The 17,172-nt window shown below is 39.0% G+C and overlaps 1 protein-coding gene across 1 annotated transcript; it reads right to left on the minus strand.

The window, feature by feature from the left end:
• Positions 1 to 2,096: 2,096 nt before the first annotated feature.
• Positions 2,097 to 16,999, minus strand: nadkb (NAD kinase b). The gene is made up of 12 exons (XM_028592929.1): positions 16,925 to 16,999; positions 11,844 to 12,131; positions 11,652 to 11,735; positions 10,947 to 11,076; positions 9,063 to 9,171; positions 8,338 to 8,423; positions 6,907 to 7,009; positions 6,509 to 6,687; positions 4,317 to 4,416; positions 4,024 to 4,181; positions 2,958 to 3,040; positions 2,097 to 2,858 (listed from the first exon to the last, which is right to left on the minus strand). The coding sequence occupies exons 2-12, from the start codon at positions 12,128 to 12,130 to the stop codon at positions 2,699 to 2,701; spliced, it is 1,479 nt and encodes a 492-aa protein (XP_028448730.1). The 5' UTR covers position 12,131; positions 16,925 to 16,999; the 3' UTR covers positions 2,097 to 2,698.
• Between the last annotated feature and the right edge of the window lie 173 nt (positions 17,000 to 17,172).

Consider the following 17,172-nt stretch of genomic DNA (forward strand, 5'->3'; position numbering starts at 1 on the left):
GGGAAGTATATAAAAAAAAGTCATAGTATATCGAAAAAAGTTAAAAACAAAAGTCAAAGTATAGTATGTTGAAAAAGTCACAAAAAAAGTCATAGTATAGTACGTCGAAAAAAGTTTAAAAAAGTCATAGTATAGTATGTTGAAAAAAGTAAAAAAAAGTCATAGTATAGTATGTCGAAAAAAGTCAAAGTATAGTATGTCGATAAAAGTAAAAAAAGTCATAGTAAAGTATATTGAAAAAAGTTTTTTTTAAAAAGTCATAGTATAGCATGTCAAAAAAAGCCCTAAAAAAGTCTTAGTATAGTACATAGAAAAAAAAAAAAAAAAAAAAAAAAAAGTCATAGTATAGTATGTCAAAAAAAGTCAAAGGATAGTATGTCAAAAAAAGTCATAGTATATTATGTAGAAAAAAGTAAATAAAAAAGTCATAGTATTGTAAGTCGAAAAAAGTAAAAAAGTCATTAAAAGGTTTTTTTAAAAAGTCATAGTATAGTAATTAAGTAAGTAAAGATTATTTGTATAGCACCTTTCACAGATAAAAATCACAAAGTGCTTCACAATAAAATGCAATACAACACAAGAAGTCACAATACAAGCAAATTGAAATACAAATAGAAAACATAACAAACAACCATGAAACCCACTCGACTAAGTAAAAGCCTGTTTGAACAGCAGAGTCTTCAGCTGCTTTTTAAAAGATTCGACAGAATCCACACAACGTAGCGAGAGAGGCATAGGAGCCACTGCTTGGAATGACCGATCCCCTCTAGTTTTAAAATGAGTGCGGGTAAGTATATAAAAAAAAAGTCATAGTATATCGAAAAAAGTTAAAAACAAAAGTCAAAGTATAGTATGTTGAAAAAGTCACAAAAAAAGTCATAGTATAGTACGTCGAAAAAAGTTTTAAAAAGTCATAGTATAGTATGTTGAAAAAAGTAAAAAAAAGTCATAGTATAGTATGTTGAAAAAAGTCAAAGTATAGTATGTCGATAAAAGTAAAAAAAGTCATAGTAAAGTATATTGAAAAAAGTTTTTTTTAAAAAGTCATAGTATAGTATGTCAAAAAAAGTCTATGTATAGTATGTCGGAAAAAGTAAAAATAAAAATCCATCTTTTCTTGGAGGTGACAGTTTGCAATGCATTCATTATTATACAGCACTCTACATCCATCTATTAAAGATTTTTCTGGGATGATATATTAGTTACTATAGAGAGTGTTGTATTTAAGCTTAAGAAGCTTTAAGATCTATCTATAGTAATGGAAATGGAAATGAATGTTATGTAATTTTGCCTTCTTTCATGTGGAAGTTGGTGATTGGTGCAGTCAAAACAGTCACCTCCTATAAAATAGATGGCTTCTCAGTCTGTAACACCATTTGCCTGATGATGGTCTAGTACCCAAACGTTGCCAGCCATTCAATTTATTTTTGCAAGTTAGACTGTGTGCGGGAGTTTCTTTGCTACTTTTGACCTAATCGTCCCGCTCCGATGCACCTGTCTCATGCTATAGATGTGGAAAGTATTTTTCTGTTAAAATTAGTGTCATAAAAAGTTTTTAAAAAATGTCATAGTATGTCATAAAAAGTCATTGTATAGCATGTTATAAAAGTTCCATTATAAAAAGTCATAGTAACCTCATGTTAAAGAGCTTGAAACTAACAGATGTTCATAATTTTATAGTATAGCATGTCATAAAAAGTCATTTATGAGTCATTCAAAAAGTTATCCTATTTATGTCATAAACAAATCATTAAAAAAATGGCCCGTCACAAGGTCAACAAGGTTATAGACTCGTCTGTAGTTAGACACCAGGATGTCCACAGGTCCGGAAACAATCTTAAAATGTTTATATTAAAAAAAACAACTAAAAAGAGTAATAAAATAAAAGTAACATCACAATTTATGTTTTAAAGTAATTCCAGGTTACTGAAACAACCTTTTTAAGGAATTAGCCCACTCATCCATTCCTGCAGATTATATTTTGAAAAGTCAGTACCTCAGTTCATTTTCATATTGTCCAATAAGACTTTGTTTTGCTGTAGCTGATGACTCAGAAAGTTTGGCTTCACACAAAGATCAGACCGATGAAAAGAAGATAGTGTGCGTCTGTATCTTTATTTTTCTACTTTTTTCACATTGACAGTATATGACAGCAACATGACTGGTGTATGTTTCTCCAACTCATTCTATTTTGTTTTGTTTGACAACATGCAATCTGACTTGTAGAATTTAACTTGGACATAACAGTTACTGCTAGAATGTACAGAAAGTAGGCTTTGGATTGCACAATATGCGTTTTGTACAGAACAATTACACACAGTAGTCTTTGGCTGACAGTAATAGAAACTCAGTTGTATGTCTTTTTAAGCTCCAATTTATATAAATATCACATACATATAACACTATATACATATATGCTTCAATCCTGTATGTACAAATTTACATTTACAGTCCTTTTTCTTATCGATTAGTCTTTCTTACCTATAATCCTAAATAACAGATTGTGTTTGTACTGGAATGTAATGAGATGCTTTTTTAAATGCATACAATACTGTATACACAATATGCTCATTAAACATGCTATTCAAAGGACTATCATAACAGTAATTTGGCCAACTCTGATCCCCCTCACTGTCACACACACAGCTGCTGTGGAAAGCGTCGACTTGAATCTAGGTCAGAAAAAGCAACTGCTGATTCAGTTTTCGGTGTCTGACGAGTCCGAGATGTCCGCCAGTCGCTCTTGCCTCTTGCGTACGTTCCAGTGCAAACACTGAGCCAGGCTTTCAAACCAGTCATACACCAGGTCATGGCAACAGATAGAGGGCACTGGGTAACAAGATGTAGTAATCTTGATGCTGTTGGTAGAGAAAAGGCAAATGCAAATTAATCCTAAAATGGAAAAATAATCTGTATGTTGAAACAGCAACTGATAATGACAGTTAAAAGAACTTTACCAGTCTCCATGCTGGATCTCCTGTCTTTTCCTGCCATCAAAGGACACCCAGGCCGTGTTCCTGGCATCAGGGGACAAGGTGATCTGATTTAGGGGAAAAGAGGACAGACAGTCAGTTTCCAATCTACAGTTATGAGTTATACACACTGACCAATTGACACACCAACCAGTGCCATCCATGGAGCCATGGCTAAAAAGTGTCTAGGTAATATATAAGGTATAAAATGCCTTAGTACGGAAATTTGTTGGTAAACTGAAAAAAAGTCCTTAGCACAGGTACAGAATGACACCATCACTGTGAGAGCAAAGGTACTGTGCGGCAGTTAAACATTGACAGGGATTGATGGAAACGTCATACCACAAGCATGACATAAAAGACAAGGAGGCAAATAATGATAATCAGGAGGGCTTTTTAAGGATTTCAATTAGTTTACTGGTAAACTGTCAGACAGCACCATCGTTAAAACAACAAATGAGGGACTATGATTTGGAAAAATTATCCTTTGAGTAGTTTAGAGAATTTCTCTTGTGATGGCCCAAACACCTTACTAAGAAACTTTGTTGGTTTTTCCCTTTATTGGTCACCTATCTGTAAACAGTACATATCGACACAAATATTTGGTGAATTAAAAATCTGATATTCCGAACAGATTTCCAACACAACAGAGGAACATCAAAATGTTCTGATATATAAAATGTATAAAAATACAAACTTAAGATATGATTTAAGTTTCATATTTTGAGTTTGTATTTTTATACATTTTATTTCCTTTGAACAAAAACACAATAACGAAAAAATAAAAAAGTGTTGCCAACAGGGACATTGTAGAGTGCCCTCTGGTGGACAAACTATGCAACGCCAACACTCATAACATGGTTGAAGGGTGTTTTGTCCGTTTATATTTTATTTTTTAAATATTCATTTATCATTTATCGGCCATTATAAATGTCGACAACGATATTTTGGAAAATGCCTAACATCAGCCGATAATACCGACCGGCCGATATATCAGTCGGGCTCTAATTTGCACCAAGCTCAGTCCAGCCTCCTTCCCCTTTGTTCTTACCATGAGCTCCACCCCAGCAGGGACCACGATGGGCCTGAAGGAGAGCGAGTGTGGGCAGATGGGTGTGACCATGATGGCGGGTACATTGGGGTGGATCATGGAGGCTCCTGCTGCGGCTGCATATGCTGTGCTGCCTGTAGGTGTGGACACAATCACACCTGGAGGACAGAGAGAAAGGGGAGGGGGGGGGGGGGAGAGGATATAGCACATTTACAGTATGAATTCACCATATCTACGAGTTAAGACAATAGAGTGACATTACATGACAGGACGAAGAGTATGACTGCTCTTACCGTCTCCCTGCACTGAGGTGATGAGCCGTCCATCGAGGTACAAGTCCACATTGGACAGGTAGGAGGATGGGCCTCGGTCCACCACCACCTCATTCAACACCTGAAAACACACACAGACCAAAGTTAATATTAGAAGGCACTCAGACGCTGCACAATCTTTCAATTTGACTCTGAATCAGTATCAAAATGGTGACACATAGATAAACATATGACCATGTTGATTTTGCAGAAAAACTAAATACTCTTTGGGAATATTAAGACTTTGTACAAGCAAAATCAGACTCGTGACCATTTAAATTAATCCTGTTATTGTAGTGCCATCTATAGGCCCAATGCCATACATGTTTTGATGCATTTGTGACCAGTATATATGTGAATTTGGCAAGCAATAACAGGAAAATGGGATGGCATATAAAAAAAAATATGAAATGTTTCTAACCGGATATGTCGAAGATTGGATGCAAAGTATAGAAAAAGGAGTGCTGACAAAAATAAAATGTGTCAAATGTAAAGTGTTTCATTAATGGCAACATGGTGTCTCTATCCACAACAAAATTCTGACATCCAGAGACATCCAGCTAACAAGCAAGCAAACAACTTTCAATACACCCTCTCTGGCAAAGATGATAAGGCAAAATAACCGCACCGCCTTTGCTATATAATGTGAAAAAGCTCTATACAATGGGGCGGTCTTCAATGTAATATTGTCTTTTTAGAGACAGTAAATATGAAAATAAATGTAATCTCGGCACTCAATAAAAACAATAAAGCAGCCAGCAACAGACAGAGTTACAGCGCATTACATTCCGATATTACAGGAGGAAATTGCAAGCAGACAGAATCTGCCAGTGTGCAGACAATCGGCATACAAATCATGTCCCACACTTCAGAGTACTGCAGCGCTGAGCAGTGATGTCTGGCTGATGTACTGACATCAGAGCTTAGCGCAGAGCAAACATCCTGCTGGATGCAGCAGAAGTGATGTAATGTGGTCAAACTCAAGTTCAGAGACCAGAACGATCCGTCAATGTCTTTATCAACCAGACGGGAAAGAAGGAGAGCTGCACTTAAAATGACAAACTGCAGCTGTGTGTGGCTGTGTGTGTGTGTGTGTGTGTGTGTGTGTGTGTGTGTGTGTGTGGCTGTGTGTGTGTGTGTGTGTAGCAGCGAGGCATGTTGTTTATTTACAGAGAGTGTCAGACCGAGAGCGTCAGAGCTCATTAAATATCCATTCGGGGTTGAATGCGTTATTGATGCTCTGGTCTCCATGGCAACTGGCTCAACAGTACTTCATACACATCCTACTGTTTTTCTCCCATATCTGCACCCAGCAGATTTATTATGACTGTCGCCATGGCAACCTGGCTCGCTCACTGAGCTTGTACACATGTACGAACGGACAAACACACCCAGGATGAACAAGGAACACACACACACACACACACACACACACACACACACACACACACACACACACACACACACACACACACACACACACACACACACACACACACACACACACACACACACACACACACACACACACACACACACACACACACACACACACACACACACACACACACACACACACACACACACACACACCTCTATGGGCTTACAGCATGATTTTTGTGGTGTGATCGGGAATTCATAAGGAGGACCCAATACAATCACACAAACCCTTTTTGACCAAGAACTTCATACACATCCTACTGTTGGGTTCTGTGTCTTGCCCACTTCGACATGGGACTGCATGGCCAGGGATCAAACCACCAACCTTCCGATTGGTAGGTAAGGTCAGTAAACTTCAGCAGAAATGCCAGACGGTCATTCTAATATTGACTCTAGTCTCACCCAGTACTTCCTTATGGTGTGAATAAAGGCGCACACAAGTTGTAGCAACCGAGGGCTTGGTGTTTGACCAATAAGACTCCAAACTCCGCCGCAATAGTTTCTGGGCCTCAGAGCAGGGACTCTTTTAGCACCTGAACTTATGGCAGATACTATATTTAGTCCTCTGGTTAAATTACAGGTAGGATCCTGAAATGGTTCCTGGGCCCCTGGAAAACGTCCTGCAGTGAAAAGGGGGCTGCAATCTGCATCAATACCCTGCTTTGTGTATTTTTTTCCCCAGGCACCTGGTCTCTCTCCTCTCAACAAATATACTTGTGCCTCTTTGTTCTCACCTGTAGCTGCAGGGTGACCTTGCCGGCCTCGCTGTTGGTGTGTCCGTGAGGAAGGAGTCCGTTGTGTTCCTGCTGCAGCTGCTGTGGCTCTCTGCTGTACGACTCCTGGCCTGTTCTCTGAAGCATGTCCTTCACCACCTTCACCTTAAGACGACTGCGCAGAGTGATGGCTGCATTGCCTGAAAAAAAATCATACGTGCAAACATAAGCACCCCTGAGGCATTCAAATATTCTAATTATTGTACTGAGTGTGTCAAGAAGTTTGACCCTTCAGGAGAGAATTTATATATATATATATATATATATATATATATATATATATATATATATATATATATATATATATATATATATATATATATATATATATATATATTTCATGAAAAGCTCCTCTCTACCTTCAAACACTTTGGCCACTTCGGTCTTGTATGACTCAAATTTGAAGGGCGTCAAGAAACCCAGAGAGCCGAGGTGAAACGCCATAACCGGAGGGACGCTGCCCTACAGAAAAGAAAAACAGTCTGCACGTAAAAATCTGTCTAACTCTCACCCCTCTCAGAACAGCAGAATGTAGAACACAACACTGAGACAATCTGTATACATTTGGAATTAAAAGATTTTATTAGTATACTTTTTTTGTAATCTGTTAAAAATTGGTATATCTTAAAGACATGTATTCACGAAACTGCTTATTATGAGCAATTGTACAGTAAACTTAATATTCAGGATACTTAAATATGAGCCTCTAACTTTAGAATCACAGACTAAAATGCGGTTTTGAATTTTAGCGTGTTATGCCAGTTTTTTTTTTTTTATCTTCAAATGCTGTTCAGCAATCGGATTATGTGACATAAAGTGGCAACAATATACGGTAACACTTTACTTGAAGGTATCTACATAACAGTGACATGACACCGTCATGAACACATGGCACAGTCATGACACATGAACCCTAACCCTAACTTGTCATGACAAAAACCGAATGACACTTACTAAAAGAAGCGTTATGTCATAAATATTTATGACTAGTTAATGTTTCTGACACGTTCATGACAGTGTCATGTCACTCTTATGTAGATATCTTCAAGTAAAGTGTGACCCAATATACCAACACTATTTAAAATATGGACATATCTCTTTGACGTCACCAATAGGTTTCTAAGAGCCCAAATAAGTGGGCGGCTCCCAGTGGCTCTAGCTGTCCTGGCAGTGGCCTGACGTCGGCTAATCCAAAAATGGGCAAAAAGGTGGAGCGTGGATGGAGTCGAGATGGGCCGAAAGAAGCGTACAGTTTGTAGCTCGATGAACTGCAGTTTTTAGCACTTCTGCACTGGCTTCATTTTTTGCAACTTTAAAAACCCAAATATTTTAATTAGTTTGCCTATGCCTGACTTGAAAAATCTTTTTTTATTGCGATTGTAGATTTGACAGTGCAAGTCCCAAAAGACAAGATATAAGAAATATTTTTTTTTCTTTCATTTGATTTAAAGGGAATAAATACTAAGACATACAGTATGTAGTATAGTTTACCTTTTTTATATATATATATATTTTTTTTTTTTTTGGGGGGCTTTTTATGCATTTTTAAAAAGGTAGTACAGATAAACCATGAAGGCGAGAGAGAGAGAGAAAGTCACACAGCAAAGGGATGCGGGTCAGATTTGAATCCGTGCCGTTGCCAAGGATTCAGCTTAGATGGGGCGCACGCACTACCAAAAGAGCTAAAAAAAAAAAAAAAAAGTGTAGTTCACATTTAAATATATTTTTTGTTTAAGTTATAGGGTGAGATCAGCTTGTCTGAAGTGATCAACCAATAAAAGTGTGATAACCTGGAAGAGAGAGGAGGCGTAGAGCAGAGTCCCATCTCCACCCAGACAGATGATCAGGTCTATGCAGTCAGAGATATCATCATAACCTGCAGGCAGACAAAAACACAAATAAACTCAATATATTGTTTTCATTTTAACACCATTATACAAATATAATATTTAATGTATTTTTATTCAAGAATGTAAGATGTAAGAATGGCATTTTTTTTATGTCAGCCAACATATATGACCAGTAATGCATAATACATTTAAACCAGACTAACCTAACAGACCAATAACAACAACATAAGAGAATAAAATACTGTAGAAAAATATTTTATTTATAGTATTATAGTATAGTATTAATGGGATCTAAACTAAACTTTGGCTGCAGAGGTAGAAATGAACATTTACGTTAAATACTGTACTCTAGTACAAGAAAGAAAATACTGATACCATTCTCAGGGAGACATAGTGAACACTAGATTCATCTGGACAGCTTTTGTTACTGGTTATTTAGGAAAATAAGATTCTATACTTGGAAACGCCACAAAATCTATATACCACATAAAGTCGTTGCAATGAGTACCTTTAGTTTTAGTATTTTACAGCTGAAATTTCTATTTTTAAGGGCATATTTTACATCACAGTATTAATACTTTTATTTCTGAACAGAATATTATTACTTGACAAATGTATGCCATTAGTTCAGCATTAATGTTTGTGGTTTTATTGCCGAGTCTCACCCTCTCGGAAAGTGCAGAGCTGATTGCGGATGGAGCCAAACGCCTCGTCCTTTGACAGCGTAGCATCATCTGCAACCCGGCGTTCCACGTACACCATCATCTGCTTCTCCTGATACACAAAGACATGCTTAAGTGACAGCAGCCAAAGCAAACACAGACATCTCTCAAAAAGTACTCTTTCTGAAATTAAGTTGAGCGTACGCCAAACATGTGGGGTTTCATAGGTCCCTGTTTGTATGGAATGTAAATACATGGGTTCGCTGGGATTCTTTGACAGTCTTGTTACACAAAGGACGGCTTGTTTTGGAAACACGTGGCCAAAAGGTGTCGTAACTGCATGAGACCAGACTGTAACTTTCATCACCATGTCTGGTTCATTTCCTGGATTCTAATAGTTAGACGATGCTCTTCAGTGTCACAAATGTTTCAGCGTACATTCGTTCTTCAGCAATATGGGGTTAGTTTACTAGCAGCAGAGGACAAAACATATACATTCCCGCTGATAAAACTAAACACAAAATTGCTACCTGGTATTTCTCTCAAACTGATTGACAGGTATTTTAATACATATTGTAGACTAAGAATGAAAAACTAAACATTTTTAATTATTATCAACAAACAATTTGTCGGTCCCAGAAATAAATCTCATATCTCAGACAAAAACTGAGCAGCAGGTGGAGCAGCTCTAAGTAATGCAGGTGGAGGTGGTGATGGTTTTGAAACAGCTGATATGTCACTAGAGTACCGAGTAGTAGGGCCCATTCAGACCATAAAAAGGCGATCCAGTGGGTCACTTAAACGGCCAATTTGTGTGATGTCATGTTGTGTTCTTTAACCCCCCAATGTAGCACAAGTAGACTTTATATTTCACGTGTATTGTTTTCCATCAGATTATTTACAGATCTCGACATTTCCAACCGCACTTGAAAACAGCTTTTTCATTTCAGAAAGAGAGAGAGAGAAAAGTGCCGGAGGGACTGTGCTTTGTGCCAATGTTTGTTGCAACAAACACTTAGCTGTTACACAAACTCCTGGACAGTCCGATTCGTTTTTTATCCTCCTAGTTTTTTTTTATTTTCTTGTGGCAGCGTTAGAGACAGTGATGTTTCCTGTTTACCGTTTACAGGACTCTTACAACTCCTGATAACAGATTGCCAAGTCTGATCGCCGGTTACTTGACTGGACCACCGCAGGGTGACGACGAGTTGCGTTTCTTCACAAGTTGAATCCGTCTCAACTTTTCTTGAATTCAAAATGAACGGAAAGAATTGCGTTTTTGCTGGACCGCTTATTGACGGCTGCAGTCTATGTGAACACAGCCTAATGCAGTAAAACAATATGGCGGTAATAATATTCAAGTTTATCAAATTAAAGTTTATCTGAACACAAATCCAGAGTTTTCTGTAGTTCACCAAGCTAAATCGGTTAGATTTAAGACATTTTTAAATCTTTTAATAACACAAAGAATGCAATTTAAATTTTTCTAACTGCGTGTCAATCATTGCTCATGCACACGCATTCATTCTCCCTTGTGGGGGGAGGGGCTCAGGAGACCGACTGAGATCTTTCTATAAATATTTAAGACTTTTCTCAAATAAATGTAAGAATTTATAATTCCTTTTTGCAGAAAACTGGATTGAATGATTTTTCAGACTTTTCAAGACATACAGATACCCTGAAACCACAACTCACCACCATCTGTTTGCTTATTATGGGAATGAGAACATTTCAAAACAATTTTCTTCGAAGAATGAGTTTAGTGTCTCAAGAATTTGTATTCTGTGATTTTTCAGATATCAAAGTATGCCTCCTCAATCATACATTAACATTACAAAACATTCATCTCCTAAAACATATAGTTTATCAAATCCTATTCTCCTGTACCTCCACTAGAAACCTGCAGATCTCTTTGAAAGGCTCGACGAGGCTCTCATCTCGGATTTTCCTGATGACAAGCACGTTGACAGGTGGTTTATTCCAGGTGAGCCGCTGGCTGGCTGGGTCCTGGATATGCCTGGGGCACAGAAACACACACACAAGTGAGTAAACAAACACACCATCAGTACCTGACAGGTAGCGAAACAGACCAAAGAGTTGACGGTTACATAATCACTTTGTCTTGCCACTTTAACTCAGCTTGCTGGACAAGTTTCAAATAATGTCAACCTCATCTTCTGAGTGAAGTAAAAGGTAGATCTACAGCTACAGTCATTCATTAACTTGTATGAAACTTTGATGTTACGTCTGTATGAGTAAGGTCCAAATTCCAAACATCATAATATTTAAAAAAATCTTTTTTTCTCCTCTTTACCGTTTGTCTCTCCCCTCCTTTACGTGGCGGATCGCAGGCATTGTGCAGACAATTTCGTCTGTCTGTTTCCAGATTAAGTCCAAGGAAACACTCATGAGACCAGGTTATAACAAGCATCTGGTGGTCTGTTCGGTTAGCAATCCCATTTCATGTAACATCCAATCACAGCATTCCCATTTTATCTTATCTCACACAGTTACACAAGCTTTGCTGTTCTGTTCTTCTGTGTAAATAGCATTCGCCAGTTTGTATACACAAAATTCGACCCTCATGCTTACATGACTGAAGTTGGGTTGGGAAGAATACAGGCTTTGGGTCCGAAGTGAGTGGCTGGATATGGTCCATGTAGAAAGTGGGCTCTCCTGTGAGGAGGTAAAAAGAGGACAGGTCAAGACATTATCACTGCATGTCCCGGGCAACAGAGTTGTGGCAGTGGCACGGCAGACCAGCTGGCAACCTGCAGTGCAAACCTCTTAGGAGAGCTTTCCGCTGTGTCGCTCGTTGAGCCAGAGGGCTCCAAATGCTCGTGTTGGCCTGGCAACCTCCGCCGCTCGACCTCCCAGTGCAGCTGTTCATGATCACCCCCCCGTCGCTGCGACCTCGTCCCTTTACGCCGTCTCCTTGGTGACTTGGGCGGGTGCTCTCGGGGTTTGGAGGGCCTGGCTGACTCGGACAGCTCACCGGGGGGCGCTGAGGGTCGCGCCATATCTGGCACTCCAAGGGGCTCCAATGACAGACTGGTCTTTGAGTTCTCCATTCTGCAAGGATGCAACCATAAACTGTTAATATTATTGGACAGAGCATGTGTGACGTCACCCATTGGTGTGTGGCGATCTGCTATGAGTCGTTGAGTTTGCCGTTACGGGCGCAGCCATCCTGGTTGCGGATGTGACAATTTTAGACGAGGGGGAAGAGTGAGGGAGGAGCCACATTACGTTACACACTTTCACTGGCAATCACATCATAGCCACGCCCTAAAACACCCCCTGCTTTATTGCCGATTTCAAAATTAACGAGACCATAATTTACAAAATGAACATTATTCTGTGTTGCAAGAAGAAGACTTAAAACTAGCGATTGAGACCATAAACTCATTATGAAAATGTTTACTGAGGTAATAAATCAAGTGAGAAGTGGGTCACTTTCTCATAGACTTCTACAGAAACCGACCTCCTTTTGCAGCCGCACATGTCGCCCCCTGCTGGGATTCAGATAGAATGCAGATAGAACGCAGATATAAGGCATTTCCGCATTTGCAGCACTTTGCTGAACCGGATGCTTTGTCCATTAATATTAACAGTCTATGGATGCAACACAGAAACATCTGTTAAAGATATTTTGACAATTTAAAGCGTAGAAACAATCTGAGATGATTCTATGAATAATTGAAAATTCTTAAAAAGGTCCCATGACATGCTCTTTGGATGCTTTTATATAGACCTTAGTGGTCCCCTAATACTGTATCTGAAGTCTCTTATCCGAAATTCAGCCTTGGTGCAGAATTACTGTTTTCTCTCGCACAACACAATTCTGATTGGGTTAAAGGGTTGATAGAATGCAAAACCGATTTTACCTTGTCATAGTTGAATAACGACAGTTCGGTGGGTAAATAGGATATACATAGAAGCTCAAAATCCCATTGACACCCCTTTACTATGAAAATCTCATATTTTGAAACTGCCGCTGAAAATGGGCGAATCTCAACAAAGCTAGAAGTTGATGTAAGCATCCCAGAACCTGTACCTTTGTCACGCCCATGGATGTATTAAGAGAACGGTTACGCCCCAACATTTACATAGGTAAATTTTCACCAGACTTGATGCGACTGCCAAATTTGGGGAGTTTTTGAATATATTAAGCCCCTCAAAAAGCCAATTAATTTGACGGGAAAATAATAGAATAATTCCTTCAGTTTCAATAGGGCCTTTGCCGCTCGGGCCCTAATAAGGGCATTCACTGGGTAAATAAGGTGTCCAAGTGAGCACAAGGTTCAATGTCAGAAAAAAAACATTGAAAAAGAGAGCTTGGCTGTCTAGATCGTACTGCTGTACATATGAGACCGTATTTGTTGCTTACAAAGCAAGATGATGTAGCGGGGACTCTCGCCTATACAGCAATGTGTTTGACAGCTCTGGGGATCTGGAGAGGTTTCAGTTTCTCTCGGAGTAAATCCTGCATTAATACTGGCTTTGTGTTTGCTGTTGCATATTAACTTTTGAAAATTAAATCATGCCCCCTTCTTTATTAATTAACTGTCTTGAACCATGTTTCCATTACATTGGGTCAGCCTTAGTCTCGCTTTGCCAGACCCTCCTCCAAAGCACGCTGAAGGAGGGTCTGGCTACTCCACATAGCATTAGGTGATGGTAGGAAAACGTGTTCTGGTTTAATGGTATTTCTTTAAAGGGGTGATAGAATGATAATATAGAGTATTTCACACTGTTCCTTATGGTCTCCTAATGGGGTATGTAACATTGGTTGGGCTGAAAATGGCCTGGTTGATATTTTATTGGCCCTTATACATCCCTGTGTTTTGGCCCTTTTTGTAACAAGAGCTTTTCTTCCAAATATGGTATGGTCATGAATATTTAGATGAGCTGCGCGTTGATTAGTTGAGTGAATCCCCCATACACACACATTAGAGAAGCGACAGAATCTCTATAAAGCTCAAATATGGGCCGTTTTACGAAAATGTATGGCTTATTGCAAATTTGGTAAGACGTGTCGGACTTTAGGAGCTCCACACAGTCTGACAAGAAAACGGCAGCAAGGTCTTACAAAGATAACAATGGTGTCAGATTTCAATTTAATGAATTTTTGTGAACACTAGCTAGGGGTTTCATTAGCTGCGACTGTCCCTTCAATTCTAGCTATGTGTAGCTACAAATCACGGATAGTTAGCTTCATTTTCGGCGTAATTATAGTATATTTACAGTTTGAATTTCGTCACGCCACTTATATACCCTCTACCCCAAGGTCTTATGAGGCTAACAATGGTGTCTGATTTCAATTTTATAATTTTTTGTGAATTTCAGAGGAATTCTAAGAGGAGGCTAGCTAGCTCTCATTGATAGAGCCTGTAACTCTATCAATGAGACTCGCGGACAAGAGTCGTTTATTTCACTGATCGTTTGTTTAAATAACTCAACACATTATAATTACACACTATAAGATTAACTGGAACCTGTGGTAACAGATTGCTGGCGTAACAAACTCGCTGACCGCGCTCTCACTCACACACACGGGACATTTGGCTAGCAGGAAGAGGGGAGCTGCAGGCCCCGGAGCTCTGTTAAGGCAGCAGCGTTTGGTAGTCCATTAACACACAAAACGCTGACTTTGCGCGGGTATGGAGTGCCTGTGGGCTGCCAGCCCTGACGGAGCTCAATCGAGCTCACAGCAGGCCGGGGTCTGTGAAGGAAGGCAGGCCAGGCGGCGAGGCAGCTACACAGGCAGCATCAGCCGCTGAACTCCGACACACAGTCGGACAAAATTTGCAATGACCCATCCATTTTCGTAAAATGGCCCATATTTGACCTCTACATAGTTGATTTCTGGCATAAAAAAAGTTTCAGAAGTGAATTTTGTAATGGAATAGCAGAGATCTGCGCGACCTAGATCTAGACCTGATCTCAGGTCAGTTGTGTAGCCTGTGTAAATGTTGGGGCGTGACTGTTCTCTTAATACACCCATGGGCGTGACAAAGGTACAGGCTCTGGGATGCTTACATCAACTTCTAGCTTTGTTGAGAATCGCCCGTTTTCAGCGGCAGTTTCAAAATATGAGATTTTCATAGTAAAGGGGTGTCAATGGGATTTTGAGCTTCTATGTATATCCTATTTACCCACCGAACTGTCGTTATTCAACTATGACAAGGTAAAATCGGTTTTGCATTCTATCAACCCTTTAAACCAATCAGAATTGTGTTGTGCGAGAGAAAACTCAGACTGGACAGATAGTCTAGCTAGCGGTCTCATTTTTACCTTGCAGAGATCTGAGGAGCAGTCAACAATAGTCTTCATAGCTCCTTGAATTTAAAATTCCAACGTAAAGAAAGCGGAAGGAAACGGAAAATAAATGCATGCGGCAGAATTTCCTGCACCTGAGCAATCCAGGAAGTGGAACACGAAGGATATAGACAAGGTTGGCCCATACAACAGTTGTAGAACAAGCTATTTAAAATAAATCTGTGCAGCAGAGCAAAAAGTTAAACATTGTTTGAGCCAACTATTTGAAGATGAACTGACACTCCTTTGCCAACATTTGCATAATATCTATAAGTATCCATTGACATTAAAAGAATGGATTTAGGCCTAGTTGCAAAGCCAAACACAACCGCACCACTCTGTAGTATAAAATTAACAGAAAAAGACAATTAAATCATTAATTGCAATTATTTTTATGACAATTAATCGTCAACTAAACTAAAAATAAGCCCGAACTTAAGTAGAACTGAATCAATCGGCCGATTACTTGAGTAGTCTGTTTCCAACTAGTGACCAACTATCATGTGACTATTACTTTCAAATAATAGTTTTCAGTCACTAAAATAGCAAACTATCTGTAGCTTCTACATGAGAATTTGCAACTTTTCTATATTTGATATCTTTGAATATTTTTTGGATTTTAAACTGCTGAAAAATTACTTTAACGACTAACGTTAATTGCTTAACAAAATAGTTGGCGATTCATTTTTCTGTTGATTAGTCGACTAACAGTTCAGGCTCTACAGCTGGATACGTGTGTCTTATGGGGTTCAATAGGGTTAATATCAAACCTGGAGAAATAATCGATGGTTTAATCACTAAAGTCGTTAGCTAGTATCAGTCCTACAGCAAACTGATTATATTGATTTGCTTCTAACGTTACTGTCTGCTACAACACTGTCAAAATGAATTGAACTAGCTAGCTATCTAGCTAGTGAACTAACTAATGAAATATAGGGGGTTGAATCAAACCACGGACGTAAACTAACTAACTAGCTAGCTATATCAAGCCAAGGTCTAACAGGTAGAACTTTCTTTTGAGCATTGACGTTATATTCACGACCAAATTAAGGTGAAACAAAATTCAATTTATTGATTACCAATTTGACCTTGAACCAAGCTTTACTAAGATATGCGTATTTTAACACACCACATGTATAAGCAGCTAGCTAACTAACATTGGGGTGAAGTTAGTTTGATTCGGACATTGTATCTATTGAACGTAACGTTAACATCCACGAAACCCGACGAATGTCAAACATTCTCCTCGGTCTAAACAAAATCAACCAACTAACCGCTAGAAGTGGCTCTCAGATAATCGTTGACTTGTTGACAGCAGACGTTACCCATAGACAGTAGGCTAGCTATATAAAGACGTTACCTAGCAATAAGCTAGCTAACTAAACTAGCTAACCTCTAGAAGAAACAAAGCCTTACTGTGTCAGAAAGAAGCAAACATGCTCGTATCGCTACAACTTCATTAAGGACCGAGATGCTACAAAAACGTGTAACGTTATTTAAAGACAGACAGCGCCTTCAAACTCTAAAAGCTGACAATACATAACCGAGGGGGAAGTGATGTTTCCAATGGACCGGGGTTCACACAATCACTGCGGTCTGATCTCTGCGCAGGACCGGTGTTTACTTAAAGGAACAGCGCCATGTTTGGTGTCACATCCACACTTCATTATCATATCAATGTTCATTATACATCCATGAGTTACACACATTCTCTTAATACCAATACATCCATGTTTACACAGTGGCAGTGGCACCAAAATAATTGGAGAAATATGTTGCTGTTGTTTATTTC

The sequence above is a fragment of the Perca flavescens genome, chromosome 12 (assembly GCF_004354835.1).
Source record: "Perca flavescens isolate YP-PL-M2 chromosome 12, PFLA_1.0, whole genome shotgun sequence".
Taxonomy (NCBI): domain Eukaryota; kingdom Metazoa; phylum Chordata; class Actinopteri; order Perciformes; family Percidae; genus Perca; species Perca flavescens.